The sequence below is a fragment of the Metopolophium dirhodum genome, chromosome 7 (assembly GCF_019925205.1).
Source record: "Metopolophium dirhodum isolate CAU chromosome 7, ASM1992520v1, whole genome shotgun sequence".
Taxonomy (NCBI): Eukaryota; Metazoa; Arthropoda; class Insecta; order Hemiptera; family Aphididae; genus Metopolophium; species Metopolophium dirhodum.
Window position 1 is genome coordinate 31,349,294 of NC_083566.1, and position 15,157 is coordinate 31,364,450.

A 15,157-nucleotide genomic window follows, 5' to 3' on the forward strand; every position below is an offset into this window, starting at 1 on the left:
ACTAATAATATTACTCTATATGGTGCTCACCATAATATCCATAGATAATTGCTTATGTTTTATATAATCTGTGATAATATTATAGAGAAGATTACATCCACGGTCATAGATAACCGTGATTACAACGTAGATTCGTAGACCGTACATGCAAGACAAGACGTGATACAACTAGATTCTACACGTTTATGATTCAAATTTCAAGCAGCATATTTTACTTATTTTTACTCTACAAGTCCGTTTTAAGTAATAGTTTTGAAGTAAACCGAAAAATCGAAATAATAATTGTTGGTTGATACTTGATTATGGAACTGTGATCTGAAAAGTATTAAAAATAAATAAATTATTCTGTTTAAATCATTTCTACTCAGAAGATAGTCAAATGTATTAAAAATGACAACGGGTTCAGATAATACTGTAGACATGACGAACAATGATGAAGAAATAAGTCTATTATCTGCTGAAATAGCACTATTAAATGTTGAATTGAATAAAAAATATGCATTATTGAAAACAAAACAGGTACCTAATAATTAATATCAATAATAAATAATAATATATTAATACATGTAACACAATAACAAGTGAATTCCAAAATTGTAATTGCAAGTCCTAGGATTTAAGTTCATAAAACTGATAGAAGTTTCATTATATTATAATTTTATAATGTATAAAAGGTTCCATATCACATTGTCGAAGTAAACTTGACATGATATACAAAAATATTGAAAACAATAAAATGTAAACTACCCAAAATTAAATTTAGGGTTACCTTAATTGTTTTAATAGTGTGTTGAAGTTTTTCCATCCGGATTTAATCTGGTTCTTAATCATGTCTTCAAAATAGATTAAAAGGTTAAAAATTTGAAACTTATTAATATTATATTGTTGGTTTGAACCAAAAAAAAAAACTGCAATTAAACTAAAAAATTGTGAGGATTTTTAAAATAAATAAATAAAAAATATTTACGCGGATAATACCCTATAATATTTTCAGTATCAACTTATTAACTATTTATATTATAATATGTACAAATAATTTTTTTAAATATTATATTAAGGTAATCCAATATTTTTAAATATTATGAGTTGCAATATTTTTGTACTTGTGACTTTTACTTGTGATATTTTTTCCCATGATATTATAATGATATACCTCAGGGGTCGACAACCTTTTAACTTTTAAGTCCCTTAGGCCAAAATACATAAATACATTTTTTCGCGGGTCACAATTCTAATAATATATCTAATTTTGTTTAAACAAAAGTTTATAGACTTCATATCAAATTTAATTTATTTAACCTCATCACTGTTTGGTCTATTGACTATCAAGGTATCGACAAACAAAATTATAATAATAATAAAATAATAACACATCAGAATAATAATAAAAAAAAATACATAGTAAAATATAGTACCTAAACCTATTGGGCTCAACCTATTGAAATAAATAAACCCCAATTTTTATCAACAAAGATTATGTGGTATATAATGTTTGTATACTAATTAATAATTATAAATTGTTATCGTGGGTCGCATAAGATTGGTACGCAAGCCGCGGGTTGCCCCTGGTAGGTATACCTTAGAGAATCTCAAAACATTAAAGAGCTCATAAATGAGGCATTAAATATGTATTCATGTATTTTAACTTATTAAAGTTGTAGATGGCATATTGTTGAAAATTGATGTTATTATTTATGTACAATATACATAATATGTACCTATTTTACATTTTTTGATATTTTAGAAGCAATGCTTGACTAAACTCGACATTAATCGTTATAGCAGACAGATAATTTTACCGGAAATTGGTGTTGAAGGTGAAATATTTTTATTAATTTACTTAATAGTTTTATGATTTCTAAAACAATTCATATTTAATTAGGACAAAAAAAATTAAAAACTGCAAGCGTTCTTATAATTGGCGTTGGAGGCCTAGGATGTCCATCATCAATGTATTTAGTAAGTGCCGGAGTAGGTACAATTGGACTAGTTGACTACGATGAAGTGGAACTTAGTAATTTGCATAGACAGTTGTTGCATGCACAGTGTAATGTTGGTATGCGAAAAGTTGAGTCTGGAAAATTATCATTAAATCGGTTTGTATAAATTTATTATTTATTATCTAAAAAATTATCAATAAAACATCTATCTAATTTTATTACTATTGTTTTTATTTTATGAATAACTAAATTTTCAGTATGAATGAGGATGTTAATATTGTAGTCCACGACGTTCAATTGGATGGTCATAATTCATTGGACATTTTTAAACAGTATGATGTAATTATAGACGCTAGTGATAATTTGGTTACTCGATATATAATTAATGATACTTGTGTAAAAGCTGGTAAGCCTTTAGTCTCAGGATCAGCTATACATTGTGATGGGCAACTGACCGTTTATAACTACAAAGGATCTGTATGCTTTAGATGTCTGCATCCAAAACCACAATCCCCTGAAACTGTTGGAAATTGTGCTTCAGTAGGTGTTTTGGGTCCAGGTAACAATACATCATTATAGTTCTTGTATGTGCAGTAAAATCTTCTTATAACAAACACCCTTAAGACCTATTTCCGTATATTTTAGTGTTTGTATAATAGAAACTCCTTTACAAAAAAATAAAATCAATTGGTACTAAGTGATTCCTTTACGAAGAGGTTTTATTGTATATATATTATGTATAAAATATTTAGTTACACTATATAATTATTATTTACAGTTCCCGGGGTTATTGGTGTTCTACAAGCAATGGAAACCATCAAAATTATTGTTGATCATCCAAATGTATTACATAACAGTTTATTGTTATATGATGGAGGGGATTGTGAGTTTAAAAAAATTAAATTAACAAATGTAAAACGAAATGGATGTATATGTACAAAAAATCCAGAAGATATAACAATAACCATGGACTATGAAGAATTTTGTGGATCAAAAGCAAATGACAAAGTAGATTTAATATGCATACAACATATCTAATAAATTTTTAAAATGTTGATTTATTGATTGTTTATTAGTTCAAAACGCTAAATTTGCTGAAAGAAAATGAACGTATAACAGTTTTAGATTTAAAAGAATTAGTATCTAAAAAAAATCCATTTTTGATGATAGATGTACGTAAAAAAGTAGAATATGACATGTGCCATTTACCTTTTTCTATAAATATTCAGCTAAGTGATTTAAAAAGTAAAGATACTTGTTCTAAGTTGATTGAAAAAATTAATTCATTTAGTAATATGACACCAAATTGTAAGTAAAATGAACATTAATAATTAATAATTTTGTTGTATACACATGCAGACAAAAAAAGTTTCTGTAATTCTTATTATATATGTAATTTTTACAGTGATTACTATTTGTCGTCGAGGCAATGATTCTCAAAGAGCTGTAGATGAGTTAAAGAAATACACTGAGATAACAGACAATGTCAAATGGATAAAAGATGTCATAGGAGGATTATATGAATGGAGTATGCAAGTGGACAAAAACTTTCCAATATATTAAAAAAAATATATTGTTGATAAACTATATAATGTAACTACTATAACGTTGTAATCATATGACAATTATTTTGATAATAAAAAGGTCTCTGAACTTCAGACCTAAATTAAATATGTTTGTTTGGTTTTATTCCAAATAGTGAACATCTGATTGTGATCTTAGTCGTTCTGCAGCTTGTTCCGCAGTTAAATCTCTTTGGCATTGTGCCAATAGCTCAAAACTAAACATATATACATATGAGTAAAATTTTATTTATTTATTAATAATCAAAAAAAAATATTTAAAATATTTACCCGGATATGAATTTTTTCACTGTTGCTGAACGTAACAATGGAGGCAAATAAATTCCGTGAAATACCCAGTGGTCACTATTTTCACAATTTGGTCCAGTTGGTGCACCTAACAATACATAGGTAATACAGTTAGTTATTATTTATAAGCTCAATTTGTATTATTTAAACGTACCATGCCAACCCATTGAATATGGAAATGATGTTTTGAACATGTTATCATATTTTATTGTCAATATTTTCATTACTGATGCCAAAGTTGTTTTTTCGTGCTCTGTAATTTCGTTCATCCTTTTTACATGTCGTTTAGGTAATACCATAGTCTCATACGGCCATATAGCCCAAAATGGCACCAAAACAACCCAATGTCGATTTTCAGTAACAATTCTTATCTATTCAAATGTATATAGGTAATTTTGTCAAAAATTTAAAGTCAGTATTTATTGAACATTTTTAAATAATTATACAATTATCTAAGCCTCCACCCTTTACAAATTACATAATATGCATTTTAATTATTTTTAAAAACTGTAATTAAACAATTCTAAGTACCTAACATTACAACAAAAGTTTCAGTCCTTCTATTTTGTGCTTAAGTAACTACAAATATTTTTTAATTATTTCAAATTTGGCTCATTATTACTGTTATTGTTTTAGAAAATATTAACATATTCAATAAAAGTTATTGACTGGGAAGAAATGGTATATTATGTAAAGAAATAGAGTTATAAAATACTGAGGGAAGGTTGGAAATTGGGCAAAATCCTTAGGCCGCATAATTTAGGAGCAACAAATTAAAAGATAATTTTATAGTTTGTTTTAAAAAAATTATATTATGAATTTTATGTGTGATATGTTAAGAAAAATATTTTATACCAATTTAATGATATTAATTATTACTTATTATAATACGGGTGTAGATGTTTATTTTTGTATTTTTGTAGAGGTTTAAATACCTATCATGTCGAATAGAGGCATAAAATATTATTGCCATGGTGTGCTAATCATTGTTAGCACGGCAATGGTCGTAGTAATGAGGTCTATAGGATGCTACCGAATATGCTATCATGCAGAATAGAGAATAGTATAATATTTCCTACTTTTGCTTTTAATTCGCGATCAACATAATCCATCAGCATTGGTCTTCCATGCTTTTCCAGATATTCTCTCTGATTAATATCTTTGATACGTGGTTCATTTGGTAAAAATGAACAAGCCCATATTTGGCAATGGGGATGATGATTAGAACAACCCATCATAGTACCTTTGTTTTCAAATATTTGCACCCAAGTATAGGTCTTTCCTAGTTCTTCCAATTGCTGTATCCAACTGTGAAAATAAAAATATGGTAAAAATGAATAATATTAATATACTAAATATTATACCTTGATATCACTGTGACTATATCATTTATAGACATAAGAGCAATTGTCACATTGGATTTGGGATAGAAACACATAACACGACATGTACCTTTAACTCCTTCAATTTGAAACAAAGGATCATCACTTGGGGGAGGTGAAGGTGTATCCTCTAACATGGCTGGAAAGTCGTTTGTAAATACATATGTAGATTTGTACTCTGGAGTCAACTAAAAAATTGTAGATTAAAACATCACATGTCATAAGCATAATATTATATATTTATATACTAACAATACCACTACTCCTGACTACTCCAGGACATAGGGGGTTGGTAGGATCAAATTCGGGACCCATATCACTGTGCACAGACTCTGTTTGTCCATCCCAAGGTCTTTTCATTCGGTGAGGAGATACCAAAATCCATTCTCCTTTTAATGGATTATACCTCTTATGTGGATGTTCTAAATCAAAGATATTTTAATTTAAAAACTAATTAAGTAAAGTTTTATTAATTAAAAATAGAACATGTGCAAGTATCAACATGAAAATAAATTATCTCTTATTATTTAAAATGCTTATTTAATATAATATTATCTGTTAAATTGTACATTTATAGTTAACTCAAAGAATATATTTTTAGACTTTTAGTATTAAACAATAATAAAAAAAGTAAAAACCTTAATGTGTTGTCTTAGTTTTTTTTTCTTAAATTAAAATGTGAGTGGATGAATGTATTGACTTTACAATGATGAGTGTTTTTTTTTATCTTAACACACTTTCCAGTAGAAAAAATGCTATTATCATCAACTTTGAAGAGGTTTCTAGTAGCAAATTACATCTAGTTTGTACTTTGGTGGGTCAAAAGTAGAAAATTCTCAGTACCTACTTTTTAAAAAAATGAGGAAAAACAAAAAGTGGGCAAGTGAAAATCTCTTGCATTAAAATCTCTTGTACATTAGGTGCCGTGTGGGTCACTATAATGAATGTGTTAAATTTAAATCCAATAACATATAGTTGCACTTAAAAAAAGATTCTGAGCTAAAAAATTTTAAAATTTAAACATTTGAAACTTCAAAATAATTTGCATATTTTTGAGATTTTGATAAATGTTGAGTTTTTAATGTTTATAAAAAGAAATTGTGCCTACATAATAATGAAAAATTATGAGGAACCTTGTATTAAGCTTTCAAAAATGTTACCCCCAACAAAAGTTTTTGATTTACATGTTATTGAAAAAAAAACTAAAAACATTGACAATGTCTATAAGACTAAAAATAACTAATAAAAAGGTCAAAATATTTTTAAAATTGTATCAAAAATAAGAAGATAAACATTACACCAGAAAAAAATAATGCTATTGTTAAAAACTGATATTACGTAAAAATTAATGTTTTTCCTTAATTTATTTGGTTTTTCTCAACTACTAAAAAAAGTACAGGAAATTTAAAAAAAAGTGTATTGATATTTTAAACATTTTCTAGAGCATTTTCTTGACCTTGATAAATATTTTATTTATAATTCGTAATTAGTAGGTAGGTCGTACGTTAGCCTATATATTGCCTACTGTATTTTTTTTTTAAATTGTACGTATAAGGAATTTAATAAAATGTGGTATATTAATATATTATTTTTTTATCACGGTAAGTAAAATTATTAGATCTGTAAAAGTATATATAAAGTCACATATCATGTGGATCTTTCGAACTTTTTATTTAACACTAATTAAACACTTATAATAATACTTTATACAGTTATAAATAATAAATATATTATAAGGTTATCTTTAGATGACCTGTTGTTTATAATACTATAAGATCAATGTAATAAATAGTATTTTATTTAAACGATATGATAAGTTAATGTAGTAACTTTAGGTAATCCACAAACTAGAACCTATGGTCATTACTGAAAATATCAAATTACATTTTTCTTTTATTCAGTTTAATATAAAGTTATGACAACCCAACATATATTGAAATTGTATATGAATAAAATATAGACAATACTATAGATACAATATAGACAATACAAACATAATATTATCTAAATCTATTTAATTTGCATACATTTTCTCAAGATAAACATTATAAAGTTAAATATGTTTATGTAAGCATAAAATTGGAACTCCTACTGTTATACAATTATTTTCAAAATAATATTAATTAATTAAACATTAAAAAGTAATCTGTAATTATTGTCACAAGTGGTTTTATTATGTTTTGCTAAATATATTATACTGATTTATTTTTATATATAATAATAAGTAGATTATGAATTTAGTTGAGATTTACAATTTTAGTAATAAACCTAACAAATAATATATGAGTATTTCTTGTGTATTTTATCATGTTTCAATATTCCATTTACTAGGCAGTAGGTAAAATAACTTCAACTATTTGTAATATAATAAAATAATTTATACTTGTACATAACTGTCATGTGTATTATTTTAAATTAAATCTCTGTAAAAAAAGTCCTCAAGTACATACTAATCTATAACATATTAATTAATTAAATGACAATAATTGTGATGTAATAATTACCTGATGCGTTGAACTCCATGATGTCTTATATTTATTTTCTGTTGAATGTATCAAATAAATATGATTTCTTATAAAAAGATGTGCACTTAAGAAAATAATCGATAATTATTCAACTGACGTAGTCTTAAGGTTTACATATTTTTAAAGATAAGATAACACTATGATATAGGCATATAGCTACCTAATTATCAATTCATAACAACATTGTTCATATTATAAAGATATAAAAAAAAATAAATAGATATAGTATAATTAAAAAATATATATTATAATTTATAAGTGTATAAATAGTTAAATAGAAACAGCATAATAAATAATTAACAGTTGTTTGCACATTATAACATTTTATTTTCTCCAATATTGAGCAAATTTATGCAACTGTTCAACAAGTACTGCCATCACAGCAGTAACAGACACATCTAATAGATTTTGGAAATAATGAACAGCTTCTTCATCACCCAAATCCAGTCTGAATTTGTCTTGGACTTTATTAACAGTCTTATCCGGTTCGAGTGCAATATCTGGGACGCTGGCATCTACCATCAATGAGAAAAGATTTAGTATAAGATTAGCATGGCGCCTCAAGTGCAAAAACGCAGTATAACATAATTTTCTGAATTCATGATAATGTTCACTGTTGACACCGCCCATTGCTTCCACCATTTCTTTGCTTAGTTTCATGGGCGGGGGCAATGGTTTAGGGTCTCTACCCAATATGTATCCAAAATCTATGTGAAACAGTTTACCCGTTGAAGTCAATAATAAATTATCAAAATGACGATCACCGACTCCCAATAAATATGTTATAACACAATATCCAGCACAACTTTTTATATAATTCTCCATGATATCAGAAGATATTCCAAAGGGTGCATTCTCATTTGGATGGGTCTTACGGAAATAATTTTGGATTGAGCCTTCAGTTGCTAATATTTCAGCAACAGGTAGTGAATTTACAAACTGCACAAAACCATGTCGTGTGCTTGTTGCCAACACTCTGTATGGAGTAAGTTTCAAATCTAAGTTTTCACTTCTTAAAAGTTTATCCATGAGCGTGATGATCTGTAATATGAGTTGATCTTGTCGCAAATCATCGCCGTGTTTAAAAATAGCTACATACTCTTTGTTGTCTTGTACCATGAATGTGAGTCTTGAAGGCATTAGGGCAGACTTAAAGAGAACTGCTTTTTCAGGAACTATCCCTGTAATATGTATACTAGGGTCAAGTGGCAAATGTAGAGGTTCAAATGATATAAAACTAAATTTTGTATCTGTTTCACCTAATAATGCTTGCAGCTTATCGATTTTTTTTTTACGGTTGCCACTTTCCCTGGCAACAGTTTTGATAATTCTAACTAAACGATCAATAAAATTTTGTTGACGTGTCAACATTCCATGTATTCGCTGACATTCTGCACTACCATTATACAAAGTCATCAAAAATGTTTTCATAACACTTAAATACATGTTACGAACACGTATATCTTGTTTAATAGTAGAGTCTTGATCTTCACATTCAATCATCAAATACCAATAAAAATAATTAGCCAAACTGAAGTTTTTGCTTGCTCTATGAATCAAAAAACGTGCCAGGTCCATATCTTCAGGCTTACACATTTCAAAATGATTAATTGTACAAGCGATATTACTGTCACAGCTGTCTTTTAAACTTAATCCGGATACTGACTCTGTCAGACTATCGGTTACAGGATATTTATCTTCCATTAACTTTAAGCTGTTGTTGATATGTTCAAAGTTCTCATACTTAAGAGCTTGAACCAACTGTAATAAATACAGGAGTAAATCTTCATCAGTTGCTTGTTGTAATCGTTCTACAGCATATTTGCGTACTAATGAATGTTTGAATGCAGGACTTAATAAACGCAATGAGTCGTCTACATCCATTGGAGCCCATTGATACATCATATCTAATGCCTGCATAGCCTCTCCGTGCAATTTCCAGTTAACACATTCTAGAAATTTTGTTAGAGCTTTTTTTTGATTACATAGGTAAAATCGATACTTCCATATCAGATCTTGTTCTTCCGTTGTTAATATTTTTGTAGGGGGGTATCCAACAATAGTATTTAACATATCCCTTATTGTTGCGGTTGGTTTTGCATCCTTGTCAGATATACCACTTCTTAAACTTCTGGCAAGTTTATGATGTTTACTTTCAACTAAATTTTCCTGCATTACTTCAGCATCCGGTACAGTAACTATATCTGGGTTAACTCTAAACGGGTATATTTCATCACCGTCTTGTTCATAATGCACAACACTATAGACAGTACCGTTTGATATAATTTCTGGAAATTCTATCATCAAATAAGGATAATTGGAGGTCTTTTTTTCTTTTTCATTGATAAGTTCAATCTCTCTAAATGTCAATCTGTCCAACCAGTCAACTTCAGGTATATTGCCGTTTCTATGCTGTTTGGCCAATTTAGCCAACGATTGCATACGATTAGTGTCTGATAAACACTTGCCCGGTGTAGAAGAAATATTACCATCAGTTTCTCTATCAGGCCATACTCTGAGATCAATCATACCTTGTCGAAAAACACCGTGTTTGCCAAACAATGATATAGATGTACCGCCAACCGCTGTCATAGTAGTTGGTCCAGCACAGTCATACACTGTCAGTGTTAATAATGCATTCCTTGGCAGATCACTAAACTGTATTGGTAATATAACCCATTCATTCCAGCTCCAACGGTTAGTAAAATGTTTGTAAGAAGTCGAAACTGGTAAGCTAAGTGGTTTACTGTCGCTGTATACTTGGCAGTATACCACCAGATCAGAAATATGCTTTTGATATAAGCCAGAAAATTTTTTCATTGGATCACTAAGTATTTTTTCATAGTCAATGTTGTGTTTGATACCTTCAAGAGTTCCAATTTTTATCTGAACATTTGTCTCTAATGAACAACTGTACACATAGTTAAAAGTGCTATTCAGATTATTAGTCATCTTCAATGTTTTGATATCCAATACGAAATACCTAATAGTTTTAATTAAGCAATCACTTACATTAATTTGAAATAATATTGTTTACAACATAATATGACAAATTTGAACATACACACTCTTTGTTAAAATATAAAATTAACATGATTTTAATCTTCGGTATTCCAACCTAACATTAGATTTTTACCTTCACAATTTACACCAGAGTTACTATTATCCCTTTTCCATGGTACTATATAACGTTATAAGTCCATACAAGTTACAATTTAAGTACATAATACTTAATTTAAATATTTAATCAATGTAAAAATTGCAAAGTTCTGTGATTAAAAGTTAAAATTGTTATCAGTTATCATCATAGATATTAACCACGGTCTTAGATTATTGACCATACTATTGATAACAAAGCTTATGAGTTTTGACATCAAATTATTATTATTTTTTAGTTTTTTTACAAGTCCGTTCCCGTGACACAAAAATCTTTTTGTTACGCTTGTCTGTAAATATTACAATTTTCATTATTTTATTGTTTTGCTGGGCTTTTAACTTGAACGCAAATTGTGCATTAACAAATTGCTATAGCCATCATGAGCTATTCTCCATCAACACAGCCGAACGCTACCAAGCCAGATTGGCTGAGTCGAATCGAAAATATGAAAGTCAACCGTAAAGACATGAACAAACTTATAATGAACTATCTGGTGTCTGGTATGTATAAACAATACTGTTTGTCCACTTGAACATCTTAACAATGTGTGTGAATTATGTTAAATATTGTAGAAGGATTCAAAGAAGCAGCAGAAAAATTTGAACAAGAAGCTGGTATCAGTTCTCCCCTTAAATTAAATACGTTGGGAAACCGGATTAAAGTGATCGAGTCTGTACAGTCAGGAAAAATGCAAGAAGCTATTACACTTATCAATCAATTATATCCAGGTCTACTAGATGACGATCGTGATTTATACTTTCATTTACAGGTTAATTTTTTTTCATATCTTGTTCAAATACCTATCATAGGCTTTTAATTCATCTAGATTGCACATATATTTTTAATGAATAGGTAATGATTTGCATTCTTTCTAATTAGAATAATAATTACCAGTTTATTATTTATTTTAAACTGTTGAGCCTAACAATGACCTATTTTTTATTTAGTTTTAATATAACTTATCAACAAAAAAAAAAAAAAAAACTGATCAAAATGTAACGTGTAATTAAATTATTTTTTTTGTTATAAAATGCATTATAATTAGTAGAAAAATTAAATTCATTTGATGAAAGTTTGTCAATGATGTTTCAAATGAGCCCTTTTTTTATTCAGATGTATTTATAATTTATATATATATATTTTTCAATTCAAATTTAAATTGTAAAACGGTATATTGGTATATTGACCTCTAATTGGTGTATCGGTATTACTGTCAGCCATTTGGGAATTTACCTGTTTGTAATATATTTTTTGATAGGAGCCTTTTGGGAATTTACTTATTCGTAAAACTGATTTCTACGGGAGCCGTTTGGAAATAAGTAAACAATGGATGGGAGCCATTTGAGCCGCATTTTAGACTTTTGGAACAACCTTCATACAAATTGCAATTTTAATACATGGCTATGTCTTAAATAATATGTTCACAGAATACTGAAGGTTTTGTTAATTTTTATAGGTACTTATGTTATACCTAAAATCGTTGCTAATTAATAAATTAATAATTTTATTTAGGCAAACTTAGAATATCACTGGAAGTAAATATATTTAAGGGCACGGATAAAGGAGGATGTCTCAAATGACAGCTCGCTAACACCACTTTTGCAAAAACTATGGTTTTAAATAAGCAATGTTGCCTAAGGGTAAAATTAATGACGTAATAAAAAAAAAATTTAAAAAATGAACCTTTGATGTTAAAAATGTTTTCAAATATTAGTAGAATTTTAGAAACATAATACCAACTACTTTCAAATGAATTATTATTAAAATCAGTGGTTGGGAGTAGCGCGCTAATTATAGATACGCTATTTTATTTATAATGATTAACGTAGCATGATGAAAATTATCATTATTTTGACGCTACCTTTTAAATATTTAGTAATAGTTAAAATATTATGAAAACTATAATATTTATTTATATTATAATGATAAGTGAATTAGTGAATTTTATTTTTAAAAAGTTACGAAAAAGTAGCGTGCTACATTTGAACAATAAGCATTAGAAGTAAGGCACTATATTTTTTTAAAAAAGTAGCCATGGTAAGCTTCATTTTGGGAGGTAGTAGCTGTAGCATTAGCGCGCTACCAAAGACCTGTATCTTCCCGACCACTGATTAAAATGGCATGTATTAAAGTTTAATATTCTATATTACCCATTGCTCATTTGATGTATAGATAAATTATTATATAACTAATAATTATGTCTTAAATGAAAAAAAAAAATAGTTATTTTTATTTATTATTTGATATCCTGTGTTTAAATTACATAATATTCATATTATTAATATTATTATATTTATTTTTGAAGCAACTGCACCTAATTGAACTTATCAAAGAAGGTAACATAGAAGAAGCTCTTGTATTCGCCCAAGCTAAGCTATCAGAAGTAGGAGAGGGAAATCCTACTATACTTACAGAACTAGAAAGAACACTTGCATTATTAGCATTCGAAGAGCCTCAAAAGAGCCCATTTGCTGACCTTCTTCAGACTACACATAGACAAAAAGTAAAATATTATGTTATACAATTATATATTAATTCTAATACATTCTTATTATATTTTACAGGTATCTAGCGAGCTGAATGCAGCTATTTTGAGATTTCACAATCAACCAACTATTACACCTAAACTTTACAATCTTATGAAGTTAATAATGTGGGCCCAAGATGAGTTGGATAGGAAAAAAGTTAAGTTCCCTCACATGACTGATTTTGGTTCAGCTACATTGGAACCTCCTAAATGACGCACAGTTAATGAGTACGACAACGTGTGTTGTGACTCTTTTTGGCTGTTTGAACATAAGGATTAAATTTTGAATATTGTTTTTTTTTTAATATTAATTATTCATAACTACTTTCCTAATAATATTATATACATCTTTAGGTATGAAGCATTATTATAAAAAAAAATAAGAAAAACTATACATTTCAATTTATTTAATGGATTTTGTTAGGTTACAAAGTTTTTAAATGTATTTATTAAGTAAGTTATTAGAATACTCAGATTTTTTTTTCTAATATTTGTAAATTATGTAACATTTTACCAAAAAATATATTGTATAGTTTCATTCATTAGTATCTAATGTGTTCCATAATCTAACATTTACATACAATCTATAATATTGGTAGTAACAGTGGCTTCTGACAAATAAATAAGTGCTGTGTCTGTGTACTGAAATAGATAATTTGGATTGGTTTATTACTCGATTAAACTGATTAAAGTACATGATAATATAAAGTTTTACATTAGTTATGGTGATACTTGACTTGTGGGGAATCCATCCATAGGGGAATCCGTATACCAAAATTGTTGACACAAATTAAATATTCCTGTCGGCCGTTGGAAATAATGTAAATGGAATGTAAGAATTTTTCTTTTTTTTTTGAGAATAATAGGACATTACCTCCAAAACAATATAAGTTATAATAAAAAGTATTATGACATAAAAATATGTGATAATTGAAAACAAACTTCTTTGGGCGTTTTTTTTTAATTATATTTTATTTAAAAATCTTTTTTATTTAATTTTTTTACTTAATTTATTTTAAGCATTACTTTTCTACTATAATAATAGTCCTTTTTTTATTGAAGGAATGACCCAGACCAGTGGTGTGGCGAACTAAAAATTTTCCAAAGGCAAGTTACAAATATCCCAAGTATTAATGCATAATAGTGTATTAATATAATATAACTAATTATATTTCAGATCGTTATTGACTACCTATTGAGTATATCATATTACATTAACTATAAGAGACCCACCGGCTACCACCCACCCCTCTATTTAAGAAAAATCTCAGAGGCAATTTCCTCTAAAATTACCGTTCGCCATGCCACTGACTCAGGCCAATCAGTATTATATATTAATATATACATGTATAATAATACTTGAGGAAATATTTGAAAATGTATTCTGTTTTAATTTATTATACATTATGGCAACAAAAAACGAGGGAAGCGTGTAACTGCTCTGCTATACAGTAGGTGTCAACTGTATCTTGTCATAGAGGAAGTCACTGTAATATATATTGTGTTGAATTTGATTTCAATGATAAATCATTGCATGATTAAAACAATTCTGAGCGGAGATGGTCAGTCAGTCTATATTACAGACAAGGTATATTTAATGGTATGTTTTATATTTGATGTTTTAAATATTTTGACTCATTTTTGAGCTATTTATAGACATTTGAAATTGAGGTTTTTTTTCTATAAATGCCAATAAAAGTTTTTGTTGGGTCAAAATGATTGAAACTTCAACAAGTGCCTCATAAGTTGTTACAA

The 15,157-nt window shown here is 28.0% G+C and overlaps 4 protein-coding genes across 4 annotated transcripts; 2 read left to right on the forward strand and 2 right to left on the reverse strand.

Annotated features, from left to right (window-relative positions):
* The first annotated feature begins 37 nt into the window (after window positions 1-37).
* On the forward strand, window positions 38-3,617 carry LOC132948670 (adenylyltransferase and sulfurtransferase MOCS3). The gene is made up of 7 exons (XM_061019252.1): window positions 38-519; window positions 1,745-1,817; window positions 1,883-2,096; window positions 2,198-2,499; window positions 2,719-2,948; window positions 3,017-3,248; window positions 3,346-3,617. The coding sequence occupies exons 1-7, from the start codon at window positions 391-393 to the stop codon at window positions 3,501-3,503; spliced, it is 1,338 nt and encodes a 445-aa protein (XP_060875235.1). The 5' UTR covers window positions 38-390; the 3' UTR covers window positions 3,504-3,617.
* Window positions 3,478-7,854, reverse strand: LOC132948671 (probable galactose-1-phosphate uridylyltransferase). The gene is made up of 7 exons (XM_061019253.1): window positions 7,698-7,854; window positions 5,446-5,615; window positions 5,176-5,381; window positions 4,891-5,119; window positions 3,966-4,182; window positions 3,794-3,899; window positions 3,478-3,720 (listed from the first exon to the last, which is right to left on the reverse strand). The coding sequence occupies exons 1-7, from the start codon at window positions 7,714-7,716 to the stop codon at window positions 3,627-3,629; spliced, it is 1,041 nt and encodes a 346-aa protein (XP_060875236.1). The 5' UTR covers window positions 7,717-7,854; the 3' UTR covers window positions 3,478-3,626.
* An 87-nt stretch (window positions 7,855-7,941) lies between these two features.
* On the reverse strand, window positions 7,942-10,978 carry LOC132948666 (phosphatidylinositol 3-kinase catalytic subunit type 3). The gene has a single exon (XM_061019243.1). It carries the CDS (start codon window positions 10,668-10,670, stop codon window positions 8,043-8,045), a length of 2,628 nt encoding a protein of 875 aa, XP_060875226.1. The 5' UTR covers window positions 10,671-10,978; the 3' UTR covers window positions 7,942-8,042.
* A 12-nt stretch (window positions 10,979-10,990) lies between these two features.
* LOC132948672 (glucose-induced degradation protein 8 homolog) lies at window positions 10,991-13,950 on the forward strand. Its single transcript, XM_061019254.1, has 4 exons — window positions 10,991-11,375; window positions 11,448-11,644; window positions 13,181-13,378; window positions 13,440-13,950. The coding sequence occupies exons 1-4, from the start codon at window positions 11,255-11,257 to the stop codon at window positions 13,614-13,616; spliced, it is 693 nt and encodes a 230-aa protein (XP_060875237.1). The 5' UTR covers window positions 10,991-11,254; the 3' UTR covers window positions 13,617-13,950.
* The last annotated feature ends 1,207 nt before the right edge of the window (window positions 13,951-15,157 follow it).